The sequence below is a fragment of the Phasianus colchicus genome, chromosome 17 (genome assembly GCF_987193195.1).
Source record: "Phasianus colchicus chromosome 17, bPhaCol1.hap1.1, whole genome shotgun sequence".
NCBI classification, from domain to species: Eukaryota; Metazoa; Chordata; class Aves; order Galliformes; family Phasianidae; genus Phasianus; species Phasianus colchicus.
Window position 1 is genome coordinate 9,603,376 of NC_143452.1, and position 16,739 is coordinate 9,620,114.

The following is a 16,739-nucleotide window of genomic DNA, read 5'->3' on the forward strand; positions in this document are numbered from 1 at the left end:
AGCAATGCCAAAAATCAGCAAATCTGGGCGCACTGAAGGCACCGCTCTCTATTTGGAAGCACCCGTGGGGAGGGAGAGGAGCGAGACCTCATCGCAGCCTTACAGTACTTAAAAGGAGCTTAGGAAAAAGATGCAGAGTGGCTTTTCACATACTTCAATAACGAAGGGACGGGGGGGGGGACTGGAGGGGGGAGGTGACGGGGGGGCTTTAAGCAAAATAGAAAGGAGATTCAGGTTAGGCACTCTTAGAAACTCTTCGCTCAGGGGGGCGGCGGTGCCCCATCCCTGGAGCTCGGCTGGCTCTCAGGGCCGGGGGCAGCCCGAGCTCAGCCGCCTCCTCCCGTAGAGCCGCTGCCGGCGGAGTCGGGCGGCACCTGCGGGCGGGTACCGCAACTGCAAGGCGACCCCGAGCCCCGCGGGGAGCTGGGCGGGTGGGAGCTGGGAGGGTGGGAGGCTTTTTTTTCTCCATCCGCTTTTTTTTTTTTTTTTTTTTTTTTCCCTCCATCCGAAAGGCTCGAGAGAATCTCACAAAGTCGCAATCCCAAATGTTGGTGTGGGATTTCTGCAAATCCCGAATGCTGTAAAGCAGTTCCTGTGGACGCAGGAGGCTTTGCAGGAGTTTCAGGCTCCGAGTGCTAAAGCGAACCTGCTCTGAAACCTGCTCAGGCTGCAACAGGACATGCCCTGCTTTGGCCAAGAAGGGCCTTGGGCAAATCTTCCCTGAGCAAACTCCTGTTCAGAGCGTGCTGGAGAGAGAAAAGCAGGAAAAATAGGAAAATCCAACAAGGAAGGTGTTGATATGGCAGCATATCCCCATGCAGGAGAAGAGCTCTGTGCTCTCAGATGCTGCTCGCATGGAATGGGGCCATATTCAGTGTTTGCAGCTCAGCAGCCACGTGTGAAGGCCCTGTTCTCAATGCTTCCCCCACGTAGCAGAGTGCACGTCTCAGGGATTGAGAGGCGGCGGTTCGACCATTTTCTCTCCCAGGGAAATGGGTTTTAATGAGGTTTTAAATAATAAAATGGGATATTTTTTCCCCACCTGGCGAGAGCATGAAATTTTTATGCCTCCTTTTCTCTCCCAAAGTTTTATCGTCCTTTATCTTTAGCAATGCATCATCCCCCTTTAATAAATAAATAAATAACAAAGGAATTCAGGGAAAATCACTCCGCTCCCAGCAGTCCCACGCACCCACAGAGCAGGGGTGCCTCCAGCTCCTTCCCTTCCCAGGGCATTTGGGGAAAGCCTCAGTGGGAGAGCAGAGGTGGAGCATTTCCCCCCTTGTGCCCCCATAGCACAGTGCTGGTCTGGGTTCAGGATGCTGGGGGTGATGCTGGTGCTGGGTGTCAGTGCTTCGTGCTGCTTGGGGGTGCACAGTGCTGAGTGCTGGAGAAAGGCACTGGGTTCAGGATGCTGGTGTAGGGGGTCCCAGTGCCCTGTGCTGGCACAGGATGCCTGCATCGGGGTGCCACTGCTGGATGCTGCTACAGGGCTCCGGGTGTGAGATATCAGTATGGGGTGTGCAGTGATGGGTTACAAAGGTGCTGGGTGCACAGGATCCTGTACCTGGTGCAGGATGCAGCTCGGGTTCGGGTGCTGGTACCGGTGCTGGCTGCACACACCGGACAGCGGCTGTAGGTGCCGGTGTAGGGCACGGGTGTGCGTGTGTGTGTGTGTGTGTGTGTGTGTGTGTTTTGACGTGAGGAAGTGCCAAAGCTGCAATTGCTTTAGGAAGTCAATCGCAGGGGCCGGGGGACGCGTGCGCAGTGCAGCCGCTCCGCTCCGCTCCGCTCCCGCTGCCTCTCCCTCTCCCTCCGGTGCCGAACCCGGGGGCAGCGCACGGGCGGCGGCCGTGGGCACGGGGCAGCGGACGGCGCTGCTCGACGGCGCGGATGCCCGACCCGTGAGTAACCCACGGCCCGGCCCGGGGGATGACGGGGGCTGGGACGGAGGTGGGGGGGGGGGGGGGGGGGGGGGGACGACGACACGGACCCGCCACCTCCGTGCATTGCCCGGCCCACCCCCCCTGCAGGCTGCGGCCGGACCCCTTTTGCATCCCCATCCTTGTAACGCTCCCCCCGCCGCCCCTCCGTGCGCGCTCCCCCCTGCACGCACCCCCCTTTTGCATGATCCCCCCTTTCTCCATGATTCCCCTCTTCTCCATGACCGTCCACCCTCCCTCCCTCCCTACCCCCCCCCCCCCCACCCATTTCCCACGCATCTCCCCCTTTCCGTGCATCCTCCCCTTTTCCTCCTCCCCTCTCCGGGCACATACACTGAGCACCGCGGGGCGCTGATGGAGAGGGAGGGCTGCGTCCGTGTGTCCGTCCATGTGTCACCGCCTGTCACCGGCCCCGTGCGCGAGGGGGGACAGCGCGATGCTCCGCGGGGCGGGGGCACGGAGCGCACCGGGCCTGGGTGGGGGTAGGGGGGGTTCCCCTCTTGTCCCCTTCCTCCCTCTCGCCCCCGGAGAGAGCCAAGCCCCTGCGAGGAGGAGGAGGATGGAGGAGGAAGGAGGAAGGCGGGGGCCCCCTCCCGTCGCAGGGATGGCTGCACTGGGTTTTGCCCAACCCAGGGGGAGGGTTGCTTTGGGGTCACCCCCCAGGACCCTCTCTGCACCCACAGAGGTGTGCAGTGCTGGAGCATCCTCTGTGGGATGTGGGGTTCTGTGCGTGCTCCCTGCAGCCAGGGGTGCTGTACCCCACCAGCAGCACTGACCTCACTGTGGCATGGGGAGGTTGGCTGAGGTCAGGGCGAGCCTGAGGTCCAGTCACCATTGGGTCCTCCAGCACCAGGCAGGGGGACCTGGTGACCAGGGGACTTAGTGACCAGAGGACCCAGTGACCGGGATGTGGTTCCCCCATAGGGACATGACATCTATCTGTCACCCAACACGAGCCCATCACGTGGGCTTGGCAGCTTGGCCAGAGGATGGAGAGGGCCGACCGCATCCCTGGGCACAACGAGGATCCCCTGGGAAGCTCCTTCCCTCCTTCCCTCCCCATGAGGCTGCTCTGGCGCGGATCCATGGCCTTATTTAAGAAACTCAACAAAAAGTGTTAAGTGAGTGGGAGGGATTTCCCTGCTGCAAGAAGATTTGGTTCCCCTCTGGATGCAGCTTCATCATCCCGGACAGGATTGGTGTTCACAGTGCCTGCTGTCCCGGTGGATGTGTTGTGCATAGGGTTGCCCCAGTGGGCACGTACCTCAGGATACATCCCAGGGGACAGCGCCACATCAGATTTCCCTACAAGGATTTCAGCTCCTCCGCCTCAGCCCTTCCCCACAAATGACTCAAAGCCTCTAATCAAAATACAGTCGTGTTCTTCGGCAATTAAACAAACTCTACCTCATAAGATTATAGTGGGGAAGCAGGGGTTTGGTGACTCGGATATGCATCAGTCGGGGTCTGTGCGCCCGTTTTGATATCGTTATTTAAAATAAAATGAAAGGAACCAAAGGGAGATAATCTGATCGTGCCGCTCCAACCCAGAGAGAGAAAGGGAAAAGAATACCCTGGCAGAGTAATTCATGCTTAGCTGCCCGAGGTGTGGGAGCAGCACATCTCCACTGCCTCCCAAAGTGCATCTCTCCTCTCTTTGCCACATGCTCACTGTGAGGCTGGAACTGCAGCACCCTGAGCTCTGCTGGGCCCATGCAAAGAGCGCGGGGCAGCGCTGTGTTCTGCTCTACCTCCAGGAGCAGCACCATGAGCATCTTTGGAGCAGAAGCTCCACAAGCTCTGCAGAGCCCCTCCTGCCACGGCGGTCTTTCATTTTCCCCAAGTTTGTATCCTCTGGAGAAAATTCCTTTGGAAACTCAGCTCTGGGGGAGGTATGCTCACCACGCTGGGTTCTGCTCCATCCCTCAGCCATGCTGGTGGGGGTCTGTGCTCCCCCTGGGTGGTTTCTTGCAGTGAGCCCCTGCTGTGCACCCACACCCCAGCAATAGGGCTGTTAGTGGGGTGCAGTGCTGTGCTGGGATCGTGGCCGCTTCCGGGTTGCCCCGTGCCCACCACTGCTTCCTATTACTCAGTTCCTTCTTCATCTCTGCACGTCTCTGCATTTCCATTGCAAAGGCTGTTTGGAGGGGGTGGGTCTAAAACCATTTGGTTCTGTGTGTTATTTAATAGCTACTTCTCAATTCGAGGGGGAGAAATTGGATGTTGCTCCCAGTTCTCGCAATGATTCTCACCCAACGGAGAGGAGAGGACAGTGTATGGCGTCCCACACTGCTGCAGGAGGGGAAGGTGCTGAGCTCTCACGCTGTTGCAGCCCGGAGCTGGCAGCTGCTCCATGGGGGACGTCACCATCCCCACTCCAGTTCCGTGGCACTCAGCCTTGTGGGCATCTCGTCCAGTGCTGGGCATTCCATCAGCTCTCCCAGCACGTTTCCAGTAGTGCCCAGTTCATTCATTCCCCTCTGCTTCACCAAGTGCTGGCCATATCACAGCCCCTCGTGTTCCCTTCCCTACCATCACCGATGGGCACTGGAGCAGTGCTGATCTGCCTGTTCTCCTCCATGCTCTCTCCCTGCAATCCAAGCCCAGCCAGCTCTATGCACTCATGCATTTTGCTGGTGAGCTCTGTTGCAGCGAGCGCGTTTCCAACAGGCTGTAGTGGGGCTGCTCCCTGTGCTGCTTTGGTTGCTCAGAAAGTCTCCGATCCCTTGCAGCGATGGCAGCACAGAGCTGCCTTCTCAAGACCTCCTGCAGGGATGGGATGGCTTCATTCCAGCTGTGCATGCATTGCTGCAGCTGCAGGGCTGGTGTGTGGCTGGGGGCAGCTGTGTCCATGCCATCCCCTGTGCCAGCAGCTGGGCACCAGAAGACACGGTGTTTGGTGGCTTTGGGATACAGCTACAGCTCAGACCAAAGCCAGGCTCATGCTGCACCCAAGGAAATGGGGAGGGACACAAGGGGCAGCCCCAGAGCTGCTCCTATCCCACAACGTGTCCTGCATTTAGTTTAGCCCCAGGGAAGGTGGAGCAGCAATAGGAAGGAGAACAACGTAATCCATTGGGGTTCAGCATCAATATTCATCTCAGGTATGGAAAAAAGGGGGGTTTCCTGACAGCAGGAAAACGTAGGGTAGAATTTCCAAACAAGCTACACTTCCAGTTCTCTGAGCAGCCCTGGAAATGGCCTCACCTGCTTTGTGCTGAGCTGCTGGGGGCTCTTTACACAGACAGTGAGGATTTCTGGGTTTGCGGATGGGGCTCCATATAGAAGGAAGCCAGCAAAGTGCTTGGGATGCAGGTTTTGGGTTTTCCCCTTGCCCTCCCTCCTTTCTCCTGTGTGAACCCGCTGGGGGCTCTTGCAGAAGCCAAATGCCCACGCGGCGGTTCAGTGCAAAGGGCAGGAGAAGAGCAAACAGGTGCAGCAACCCCGGAAAAGGAAGGGAAAGCTTTGTGCCGGCCTCACCAAACAAGCAAAAATAATAATGAGGAATGGCAATGCTTTGGGGCGGCGTGGGACACCGTGCTGCATGCTGTGCCCATGGCACAGGGGCCATGCACGGTGACAGCACTTCCTTCCTCTGTGCCACCAGCTCCTCCCTGCATGGCTGAGCCGAACCCTGCAGACTTTGTTCCCCTTTGGTTGAGTTTTAAATAACCCATGGGTCTGTGTCAGTGCTCCTCAGTGCTCATCACAGCCGGGACAGTGCAGAGCATCCCTGTGGTGCTGACTGATGTGTGTCCCCCAGGGGCTGTACTGGGGATGGTGCAGCAGAGGGGATGGCGTGCATGCCGTGCCCACCAGCGTGGGCACCTGTCCTGGGCTCTGCCTGCAACCTGATCCTGAAAAGCTCCAATCTGGGCTGGCAGTGTGCAGTGCCTTCGTGCTCACATAGGTGGGCACACAGCTCTGTGTGCAGCACTGGGGGCTCCAGGTGCTGCGTTTGGTCTCATCCTGGGGCTGGGCAGGAAATCACCCTCTGGCTGCATGGAGCCGCCCTTTGACCCAGCACCTCCCTGGGATGCAGAGGGTTTCCATTCACCTCGATGTGGTTGTTTGTTCCCTTTCCTTGGAAAAGACAATGCCCCATCTCTGTGCCCTTGGCTCTCTGAGGCTCCACAGCCCCAATCACCGTGGGTTCCCATTGCTGAGGAGGCCGTGAGCCCCACACATGGGTGCCACCTGCATCTGTGCGCAGAGACTCTTCTGCCTCTCACCAGGATGCACCTGACATGAGCAAAAGTGCTCCGTATTCTCCATCAGTGGAGGGATTTAGCATCCAAAAGTGGGATTTTTGGTGCACGCCATCGGTGCTGGGGTCAGGGATGCTCAGCAAAGGGATGCACAGCTGCAGAACTTCTCAGGGACCACTCCAGATGCAAACCACGGCCTGAGCAGCAGCACAGCAAGGCTTCATCCCTTCCTTCCCTTCCTTCCCTCTCCCCGTGTGCCCGCTGCTTGCCCCATGCCTCTGCCCAGTATTGATCCCCACGATCTTTCTCCTTTCGCATGGATCATTACCAAATGCTTAATGGGAGTCTGCCTTAACAACGCCACGATACCTCCACTAATAGAAACATAATTGTCAGGGTTTGCCTTATTAAATCCCCCAGCTGATTGGCGCGGGTGCTATTTCTGGGCTCTGAAATAATTAACCACGTTTCTGTGCGAGAGCCGGGGCTGAGGGGACGGTGCTGGCAGCGTTGTGCCCGCAGGGCTGGGGCAGAGCTGTGGGATTTGGGGATGGGGGGCTATGGGGAGTGTGGTGGGAGCTTTGGGGTGTTGAGGTGGGCAGCTGTGGGGGTGTTTGGTGGCAGCTTTGGGATGTTTGGTGGGGAGCTTTTGGGACGTTGGGAGTTTTTGGGATGTGCGGTGAGGAGTTTTGGGGATGTGCGATGGGGTTTGGCTCAGTACAGGAGCACCCAGTGCTGGGGACTGGGGCTGATAAAGAAATCACTGCAGGATTTCCGGAGACATCTGCTCCCCGCCACCACCTCTGCAGGGTGCAGGGGCATTTTGTGGGCACGCTCAGGGCAGGTGCAGGGCTGCGCATCACCACCTCTTTGGTTCCCACGTGGCCGAGGTGTCCCAGGCACCGCTGTCACTGCCGTGCTGACAGCATGGGGGTCAGCCTTACCCCGTGCCCACAGGCACCATCCCAGTGCTGGAGCTCGAGCCTCACCTTTTGAGTCCCTTCTAATTGCTGAAGTGGGAGGGAAAAAAAAAAAAAAAAGAGAGAAAAAGCAGTCTAAGAATAGCTCCCAAAACTTCCTGTGCACCAGCAGGTGTCTGGGGCGCACTGCGGGGCGGGGGCAGCTGCGGGGCCAGGCTGTGCCCTTGGGGCAAACCCAGAGGGTGTGGGGGGTCCCTGCCAAGGAGCAGAGCTGCCAAAGCATGGGGGTTTTGCACAGGGCTTGGGGAGTTCCCCTGTGGCTGTGTGGGCTCAGTGCTGGGACAGCAGCGGTGCAGCCGCGTTGGGTTTTGGGTGCTGGTGTGCACGGCGTTGGGATTTTGGTGGGTTTTTTGTTGATGGGAGCATGCTGCATCTCCCAGCTCTCGCTCTGTGCTCCCTGTGCTGCAGTCGGAGCAGTGACCGCCGGTGTCTGTGCCTTTGTTGCAGCCCCGCGGGCAAATTCAATCAAGGCAGCTGAGGTTGCACGGCCGATTTTTCTCTCACATGTTGCTTTTGTTTGTGAGTCACTCTCAGGCGAGAGAGCTCAGCCCCACACTGCATGGCAGCAGGTGGGTGCAGACCTACTCTGCAGTGACACTGCTGGGAGGCACTGTGTCCATGGGGCTTTGGTTCGTTTCACCCCAATCCAGAGCCTCACCACTCACTGCCCAATTCCTCCCCCACGGGTGATGCTCCAAAAAATCCTGGGGCACCACATGTTGGCACCGTCCCTCTGGATGGATCCTTGCATTGCTCAGGGTATGATGCCGCAATGGCCACTTCCTTGGTTCTATGGGTTCCTCTGGTGCTGGCGTGCCCTCGGTGTCCCCATGTTACCCCAGATGTCTCCATCCTGCCCTGGAGAGCCGTGTCCCCACACTGCAGGAGAGATGCGGCACCCGCGGCTCTCAGCCGGGCAGAGCAGCGTGGCCTTGGCGGGGCTTTCCCAAAAAAGGTCTGAACTCTTCAGTTGAGTTTGCCACTTCCCTTACCACTCCCTTTCCTGTGAGAGGATGTGTTCGGCTTCTTTTCTTTTCTCTCTCTTTCTTCTTTTCCCTCCCGGCTCCCTGGCCGGCCAACGCTGCGCACCGTGAGCTGGGTGCTGACGGCGTGGCCATGGCTGGAATAGCACAGGTACGGGTGTGGGGATGGACCCGGCGCTGCCTGAGACATCCATGGTGTTTGGTGGATGCTGCAATCCAGCAGCCACTCCGGGGAAGGGGTCGTTTCCCTTCCAAAGTAATTTTGGGGAGCATCCCCCATGGCCGGCTGCATGGGGGCGCGGGGCGGTGATGTGCACTGGGGTGGCACAGCCCCATCCCTGTCACCTCCGTGCCACGATCGGATGGGGAGAGCTCAGTTGGGGATGTTGTGGGTGTGGGAACTCGCACAGCATGGCACGGGGGTGCCCGGAATTTGGGAACTCCGAGGCCGTGTGCTGCAGCTACGTCACCGAGTGTGGGGCAGCACCGCAGGGCGCTGGGGCTGGGTGGGGGCTATGGGGCTGTCTTGTGTCTGTGTTTGGGAAACATCCCCTGTCCTCCACCTTCCTCTTTTTGCAGTCTTCTGCACACCCACACCTCCCCATGGGCTCTGGCTCTGTGCAGTTCTGCTTCCTGATCTGCTGTCCCAGTGACCCCAGCATGGTGGGACAGCACTGCAGCACTGCCACGCTCCATCCCCATGTCCCCATCCCTTGGCCACTCTGTGCTCTGTGCTCCAGTGCTGCATTCAGTGCAGTGGGATGCAGCAGGAGGGGGTCCCAGCACAGTTCCTTTGTGTTTTCCTCCTTCTCACATCATTGCTGTAATGAACCCCTCAGACCAACGGGCCACTGGGATTTGTTGTGGGATTTTGCTGCCTGTGCAGCCATTGAGAATGAGGTTGGTTGGAACAGGGGAAGCAAAAAAAAAAAAAGGGAAAAATGAGAATTCTGCAATCACCTGCCAACAGTGCTGTCTGAGGGCGCAGAGCTGCTGCCGAGCGGGGTGACAAGGTCACAGCCATCCTGCCAGCACTCGAGGCTATAAATAGGGACAATTGGGAGAGAAGCACAGACTCTCTCCTTTTTAGTTCCTGCAGGAGCACAGAGAACCAGCAGGAGGGCTTCAGGGGCTGGGGAGAGGAGCTTGCAGCAGGCAACTGCAGCCCCCAGTCCTTGTGCCTGTGGTGCATGGCTCCAAGCCTCTGCCACCAGCATCCCCTGCCCTGCTGGGATGCACATCCCAGGTCCTGGCTCTGCAGCAGGATGCTGGCCTGGGGCAATGGGACATGAAGCATTCCAACTGCAGGTGGGGAATAGGGCAGGTGCAGTCGGTGCCACTAAGCTGTACTGAGCTCAGGCCCTGGCCAACACTTGGCACAGAGTTTGGGGGTAGCGCTGGGAGTTGAGAACTTCCCCCGTTTCCTTCCACTCACATGATGCCGTGGAGCGGGTCTGACTTCCCTATCCTGGACCTAAATGCCTTCATGGTGCTTGGCTGTGACACAGGGCACAGCTGTGCGAGGCTGAGACCTGACCATGGACTGTACCTAAAGCCTGCAGGGCAGAGCTGGGATGTGGGGCATCCAGCATGGGGCAGGCAGCCCCCAGGCAGTGGGGGGATCCTATGAGTGCCGCACGCAGGAGGGCTATCACACAGCCAGCAAAGCAAGAGCAGGGTCAGAGAGCAGTGTGGGGCAGCCCGCTATGCCCTCCCCTCCTTTCCTTCTCACTTCCTTTTCTTGCACCAATGTCTGCCTGCATTGCCCCAGCCTGCACAGGGCTCTTCTCAGCATGACACAGCCCTTCGCCAGCTGCTCCCACGCAGGTTCCATGCTCACCATGGGGGTAACATGGTGCCACTCCACTTGCTTGTTGCAGGCTCCAGCCGTGTGGCTGCAGGGACGCTAACCGGGCTGCTCGGGTCACCCGCGGCCTGGGAGCAGCAGCGAGCAGCAGAAGAGCCCCTGGAGCACGACCCACCAACGGCCACCGTGTATGAGGCTGGGACGCAGGTGAGGTGGAAATAGGGCTGGGGGGAGTGTAGGACTGAGGGGGGGCAAAATATATCACTGCAAGCCACAGCACAGGGGTCCCTCGGTCACCTCTGAGTGGTGGGGAGAGGAGGACGCATGGGGACAGTGTGTCACCCAGAGCTGAGGGTTGCTGACCACCTGCTTGCAGCAGGAGTGACCTCAGCCCCTTGGATGCCACTTGGACCCAAATGCTGCTTTTTGAGGTGAGGGGAAGCAGGGTGGTCGCCTGCCCACAGCTCACCCCCTCCCCGTCGTGCCCTCCTGCCTTGCAGTACGCTGGACCTGCGTCCGCAGAGCCACCCCTTCCGATGTCCCGGCATGAGACTTCTCCGACAACGGTGCAACCCGCCAGCAACCACCGCCCCAACGCCTGCTGCTTCTGCTGGTGCTGCTGCTGCAGTTGTTCATGGTAAGCACGGGTCGTGCGAGCAGCACTTTGGTCCTCCATGGCTGGTTCAGCACCGAGGTGTGGGTGCAGCCGGAGCTGCAGGGATGGGGTCCCTTTGGACACAGCACCACGGGCAGCGGTGCAGGAGCGCAACGGGGATGGAGCCGTTCCCACTCACCTCGTCTCAGGGGTGCCCATGTGCTTTGTGCTCAGTCAGCAGCCAAAAGCCAAAGACGTGCTGCAATTAGACAGGTTGTGAGCGATATTCGTGCAAGGGGTTTGCACACAGTGCTTTGCAAAGGAATGTTTTGGGGGTGGGTGTCAGCACCAGTGCAGGTGCACGGGGCTACGTGCATTGCTATTCTCCCGATGGATCCCCGTGAGTTCACCCTGCTGAGCTCCAGTTCACCACAGCTCCTTCCCTTCAGCCAAGTCGTTAGAAATATATAGAGCAGAAAGCAGTATTGGGCTGGGAACCCTCATCCTGTGCTGCATCGATGGCTCTGCTGGGGCTGCACGTGGGAGCAGCACAGCCAGAGGCCATCCCAAGCCCAGGGCAGCAGCAGGACTGCCGTGCACAGCACTGTGCAGAGCTGAGCCCTGCTCCCTGCATTGCCTGAAGCTATCGCCAGCTGCTCACCTCCATCTGCATCCCAGCTAACCAGGTTTTAGAGAGCTAACCTGCTCACAGCATCAGCCCATTGTGAGATTGCTGACAGCTTTGTGTGCCACAGCAGCGTTGGGTTTTGCAGCCACTGACAGCATTGAGCCCGGAGGAGCATCCAAACCTGGAGCTGAGCCCCTTGCAAACCCGTGGACCAACCACAGCACTGATGCATCATCACTGTGCAAGGCCCTGCTCTTGGGGCCCCATTCTCCTGATCCAGCTTTGTTTCCTCAAATGCAACAAGGACTGAGAGCAGCGCAACACCCACCCATGTCCCACCTTGGCATCTGCAGGAGCTTGGGAGCAGAAGCAAATGAGGATGGTGCAAGGCGCTCCCAGACTCGGGGGCATCAGACATTGAGCCCTGTGGCACAGCACAGGCAGGGATGTGCCCACCCCAGCTGCTGCTCTCAGGGTTAAACCCGGGATTGCAGCCAGAGGCAGTGTTGCAAGCAGGAAGCGCTGCGGTCGGCGCCCAGCTCCGAAATTGGTGGGCTGGGGGAAGTTGGCTGGAGGCCGCTTTCCTCTTGCAGCACAGGGCTGAGGATGGGGGGAGCAGGGGACATCGGTGCCACGGTGGTTGCCTGCAGGCAGTGCTGGTGCTGGGCATCGTGGCCACACCACAGTGCAGCGTCCATCACTTTATCTTTCAAATTCTATCCTGGCCGCCCGCTTCCTGCGTGGGCTGAGCCCTGCTGGCAGCAGGAGGAGGCGATAGCACAGCATGGTGCCCTGCAGCAATGCATTGGTGCTGGGTTGCACGGTGCACACTGGCCATGGTGCCTGGTGCCTGGCACAGCCGTGCCCTGAGCGCAGGAAACATCACCGCATGGTCAGGGCAGAATTGCACAAAGGAAGGGAAGGAGCAGAGGTGTGGGATGTGGGTGCCCACGGTTGGAATTTGGTGGGCAGGAGGTAGCGGGGTCAAGGTGAGGTGGGGCTGCAGCCCCATGCCCTGCTGCCCATTACTACCTTTCCATCTCCCTGTTAGGAACGAGGACCGGGAGCGAGCGTGGAGGGCATCCCGGGAGACCAAACTGGAGACCATCCCAAACTGTGAAGCGTGGTGAGTGTGGGGACAACGTGTGCATGGTACAGCATCTCATCATGGCACAGGGAGCCATTCACCAAGCTCCCTGTCTGCAGGGACACGTGGGGGCACCTGCACCGGGCATCCACTGCCTTGGAAATAAGACAGAGCTGCCTGCACACAGCCTGGCCATGGCTGCTCTGCTGGTGCCAGGGATCAGATGCATTAATTAGTGGTAATGATGGCTCCTGCCTTGCTTTAGTAATTAGGATCTTGCTCCCCCAGCTGTCAGTGCTGGTGCATGGACCTGCCAGCAGTGCAGCTCAGCATGGGAAGGGGTTTTGCGCCCTCCTGGGTTTGTGCAGAGCTGGCAGCAAAATATGTCCCCTTTTAGGGAATTCAGCTTCAACCCAGCCCATGGTGTGGCCTGGCTGAGCAGAGCCAGGATAAACCCCATGCGCACTTCTGGAGATCTCCAGGAGCTCCATAATGAACAGAGCCTGAGCAGGAACACGAGCACAGGGGATGTGTTTGGGAGCAGTCCCTCTGGGATGGCTCAGAGCTGGGATCATCCCTGCGCAATCCCTGTTCTGGGGGATGGATACAACAGAGAAAACCCAGCCCTATCCCATCCCAGATTGAGCATCCCTCTCCAGTTGTAACGCCTTCCCTTTGCCTCCCACCCCACTGACCCCACAGCTCCAAACCCACCACGGAGGAGGTGCGGGGCTGGGCGCAGTCCTTTGACAAGCTGATGAAGAGCCCAGCTGGTCGCAACGTCTTCCGGGAGTTCTTGAGGACTGAGTACAGTGAGGAGAACATGCTCTTCTGGCTGGCGTGCGAGGAGCTCAAAACCGAGTGCAACAAACACACCATCGATGAGAAGGCCAGGACCATCTATGAGGACTACATCTCCATCCTCTCGCCCAAGGAGGTACGTGGCACAAATGCTCTGGGAAGGTTTTGGCCCCTTCTGTTGGTTAAGAGGAGGTTTGAGGGGAGGTTCTTAGGGAAAGGGCACCCAGGTGCACTGGTGTTGTGGGTACCGGGGGGATGGTCACAGCGCTACGTCCCTAAATCCAACGGGAGGCATCGGGAGGGTGTTTGTGCCCAGCGGCGTCCCCGTCTCACGTCTGTGTCCCCAAATCTCCTCGCGTGGCCGCGCCGGTGTTGTGCTGCGGGGTCGAAACCTCACGAGGGCACCATCGTGCCGAGGAGATGCGGCTGCAGGGGACACCCCAACCCCGCTCCCTGCGCACGGCCCGAGGCCGCGGGGATGGGATGAGCTCCTGCTGCTCCCCTACGCGGAGCGGTGCGAACCCCCCCGAGCCCCACCCCATCCCTCGTTTGGGACCCGATTTTCTGCCCTTTGGCTCATCGCTGGGTTCCCCCCTCTGGCCGTGGCACCGCGCCGGGTCCCGACGCTCCGCTCAGCTCCGCGGGTCATCCTTCGTCCCCGTCCTGCGGGGCTGCGCCCGGGGTTGGGGGCTCATCGCTGGGGTCCCACAGCCCTCATTTCTCGTCCAGGTGAGCCTGGACTCGCGGGTGCGGGAGGTGATCAACAGGAAGATGCAGGAGCCGTCCTCGCACACATTCGACGACGCTCAGCTCCAGATCTACACGCTGATGCACAGAGACTCCTACCCTCGCTTCCTGAACTCTGCCATATACAAATCGCTGCTCCAGAACGTCTCCCGCTCCTCCTCGGAGTCCTAAAGGCCGTGGGGACACCGGCGGGGGACGCGGCACCAGGAAGGGGGTGGGGAGGGGTGGGGGAGGCACGGCCCGGCTCTTCTTCACCCCCCCGTTTTTAGCTTTTTACCTGTGAGCCCTCGGTCTCAGGGCCACCCCCAGGGCCGTCCCCGGGGTGGGGGCACCGCGGCGGCTCAACTTGGGCTCGTACTACTGAACCCCGTCCCGACCGGAGGCAGCAGGGGGTGCCGAGGGCTCAGTGCCCACCCCCCACGCCCCCCGGCTGCACCGCACCCACTTTCGAAGAGGTCACTTTATCCCTTCTCCATCGCACCTGGGGATGCAGCACATCCCCAATTCCCACCTGAGACCCCTTTGGGGGACTTGTTTTGTTCTGTGGGTTGTTTGGTTGTTGTTTTTTTTGGGGGGGAGGGGGTAGGGAGGAGGTCAATTGTTTTTTTGTTTGGTTTTTTAACTCTTTATTTTAAAAGGTTTTTTTTTTTTTTTGGTTGGCTTTCATTGGGGGAAGTGGGGAGGGAGGGGGGTGTTGATGAGCGTCTGTTGTACATATAAAAACACCTCGGGTTTACATCGCTCTGTCTGTTTGAAGCAGCACAGGGAGGGGAGCAGCCCCAGCAGATCTAGGGGGCACCCCCAGACCCCAGGCAGCCCCCACTGCTACAACAGGGAGATGCTGTGGAGCAGAGGGAGGCAGCCCCCCAACACAGCCCAGATCTGGGAGGCCCCAGTCCCAACCAGTCAGCAGCAGCAGGACTGGACCATGCACTCATCACCCCAAACACAAGAGCATCCTGCATCCTTGGTGCAGGAAGCCCTGGGAGAACATCAGTGTGGGTTGCACAGGCACCAGGACCTCCAAAAGGAAAGGTTTTCAGCTGGACTGTACCTTCCTCAGCACAGCTCTGCCCTCATCCTGCAAGAGGAGCTTGGCACTGAGCACCCAGGCAGGGCTCTGTGTGCAATGGGAAATGTCACAGGGAAAAGATATATCATATCTGTGTATTTTTGTATGGCACGAGGACTTGTTTACCAGAGGCCCAGCTTCCAGCACTGCAGCATTTCTGCCAGCAGCCCCTGCCCTTGTGCTGACACAGAGCCAACACTGTGGCCCCAGCAGCCACAGAGCCTTTGGGAAGTTCTGGAAGGGCTCTGGTACAGAACAGCCCGTGGCTTCACATCCACCCCCTTCAGAAAAAAGAGCATCGGTTCTTTTTATTGAAGATATTTTTTAAGCAAACAAACTCTCAGCTCTTTTTTCTTGTTTGTTTCCTTCCTTCCTCATGGCGTGATTGAGTGGAAATTCGTGTCAGTAAATTTAGTTTCTGTTTGCCAAGCTGGAAATACAACTCAAGAAAATGTATTTTTGAGAGAGAGCAGAGCTGGTTTGTTTGCTCAGGAATGTTGGTATTTTTATTATTTGATTCTTAGTGCTCCGAGAGCCCCTTGCAGACCCAGTGGGTCAGACAAGCTCCCACAGCAGGGGCTCCCATCCTGTTCCAAGAAGCCATTAAGAACCAAGAGAGCATTTCTGATGGATACAAAAGCAGCAAAGCAACAGCTCCACTGCCCAGGGCACTCCCCCTGCTTGTACGTCGAGTGATGGAAGTGTGACAGTGCTAATGACTGATGCTAACCAGTAACTCGGCAGCAGGAGGCCTGGCACAGAGGTGCAGCACGCTGGTTTCCCTACAGGCACTGAGCAGAGCCAGCAGTGTGATAGGCCCCCAGCACCACACCCTGCATTACAGAGATCTTACCTTCATGTTTGGGTTTGCAGAGCATCCCCAATGCTGTCCAGGAGCACAGCAGGCAGGTTGGATCTTCCACCAAGGTGCCAGCCCCACACAGATCCAATACCACCAGGTAAGCTGTGTCAAAACTTGCTCACCATCCTAGCACTTAAGCATCCTGTCAGTCAATCTCCATCCCTCTTTATCCCATGGCTTTCCACCCTCTGACTGCCCCAGAAGCACAGCAGAATGCCACGAGACAAGGTGCTACCCTCTAGCTTTTGAGGAGCTCCTTCTGTTTCTCAATCTCCATATGTAAATTTAGGATTGCACTCAGGCTCCACTCCTCTTCTTACATTAATACAAGAAAAGCAACAGCAACTGGTAATTAGCTGGCTCCTGTTCACAGTGCACGAGCCAGAGTGCCTTGGCCAGCTTTGGTTTTATATCCTGAAGGGTTTTTTAAGCATTACTGTGAGGACACTGTTCCCTCACAAGCCTGGCTTGAATAATCCCATCCGCTGCAAGATGCGTGAGGCTTAACAAGTTGTCAGCATCTTTGAATCTTTTCCTTCTTGGGAGACTTGGCTGCACCCCATCAAGTGAAAGCCTTGAGCAAAAGATCCTGTTGGGATCACTGCCTCGAGTGGAACACAGCTCTCAAAGGGGCTGCAAGCACGTTTCCCATCGCTTTCATGTGGCTGCTTACTCCCCTCCCAACATCTCCAAGGTCTCTGCTAAATGTCTGCTGTCTGGCATGCTGAAAAGCCAATGGAAATACTTGCTTTTTCACTCTGAAATAGGGGAGCAATGCTACTGATGTGACTGCAAATGCCCCTGTACTGCTTATGAGCACAACAGTAGAAGTGACCACAGAGGGGGGTCCCTGGAATGCTATATCACCTCAGTTAGAAGCTAGGAAACCCAGGAGAGAAGAGGGATTTTAAGTCTTAGACCAAGATCAAACACTACCAAAAGGAAAAGCAGGCTACAGTTATCCTCCCACCAACAGCCTGATCCTGCAGGTCCCCACCAACAAGGTCACATCTCCAGAGCTGGCAC

General features: G+C 58.1%; 1 protein-coding gene across 2 annotated transcripts; it reads left to right on the forward strand.

Moving 5' to 3' along the window:
• Positions 1-1,739: 1,739 nt before the first annotated feature.
• Positions 1,740-15,331, forward strand: RGS19 (regulator of G protein signaling 19). 2 transcript variants are annotated; one of them, XM_031589661.2, is made up of 6 exons: positions 1,740-1,904; positions 9,995-10,128; positions 10,422-10,558; positions 12,196-12,270; positions 12,934-13,168; positions 13,762-15,323. In XM_031589661.2, exons 3-6 carry the CDS (start codon positions 10,458-10,460, stop codon positions 13,948-13,950), a joined length of 600 nt encoding a protein of 199 aa, XP_031445521.1. In that variant the 5' UTR covers positions 1,740-1,904; positions 9,995-10,128; positions 10,422-10,457; the 3' UTR covers positions 13,951-15,323. The 2 variants fall into 2 exon arrangements, with proteins under 2 accessions (XP_031445521.1, XP_090008244.1); XM_090152118.1 differs by lacking the exons at positions 1,740-1,904; positions 9,995-10,128 and having other exon boundaries at positions 10,418-10,557; positions 13,762-15,331.
• The last annotated feature ends 1,408 nt before the right edge of the window (positions 15,332-16,739 follow it).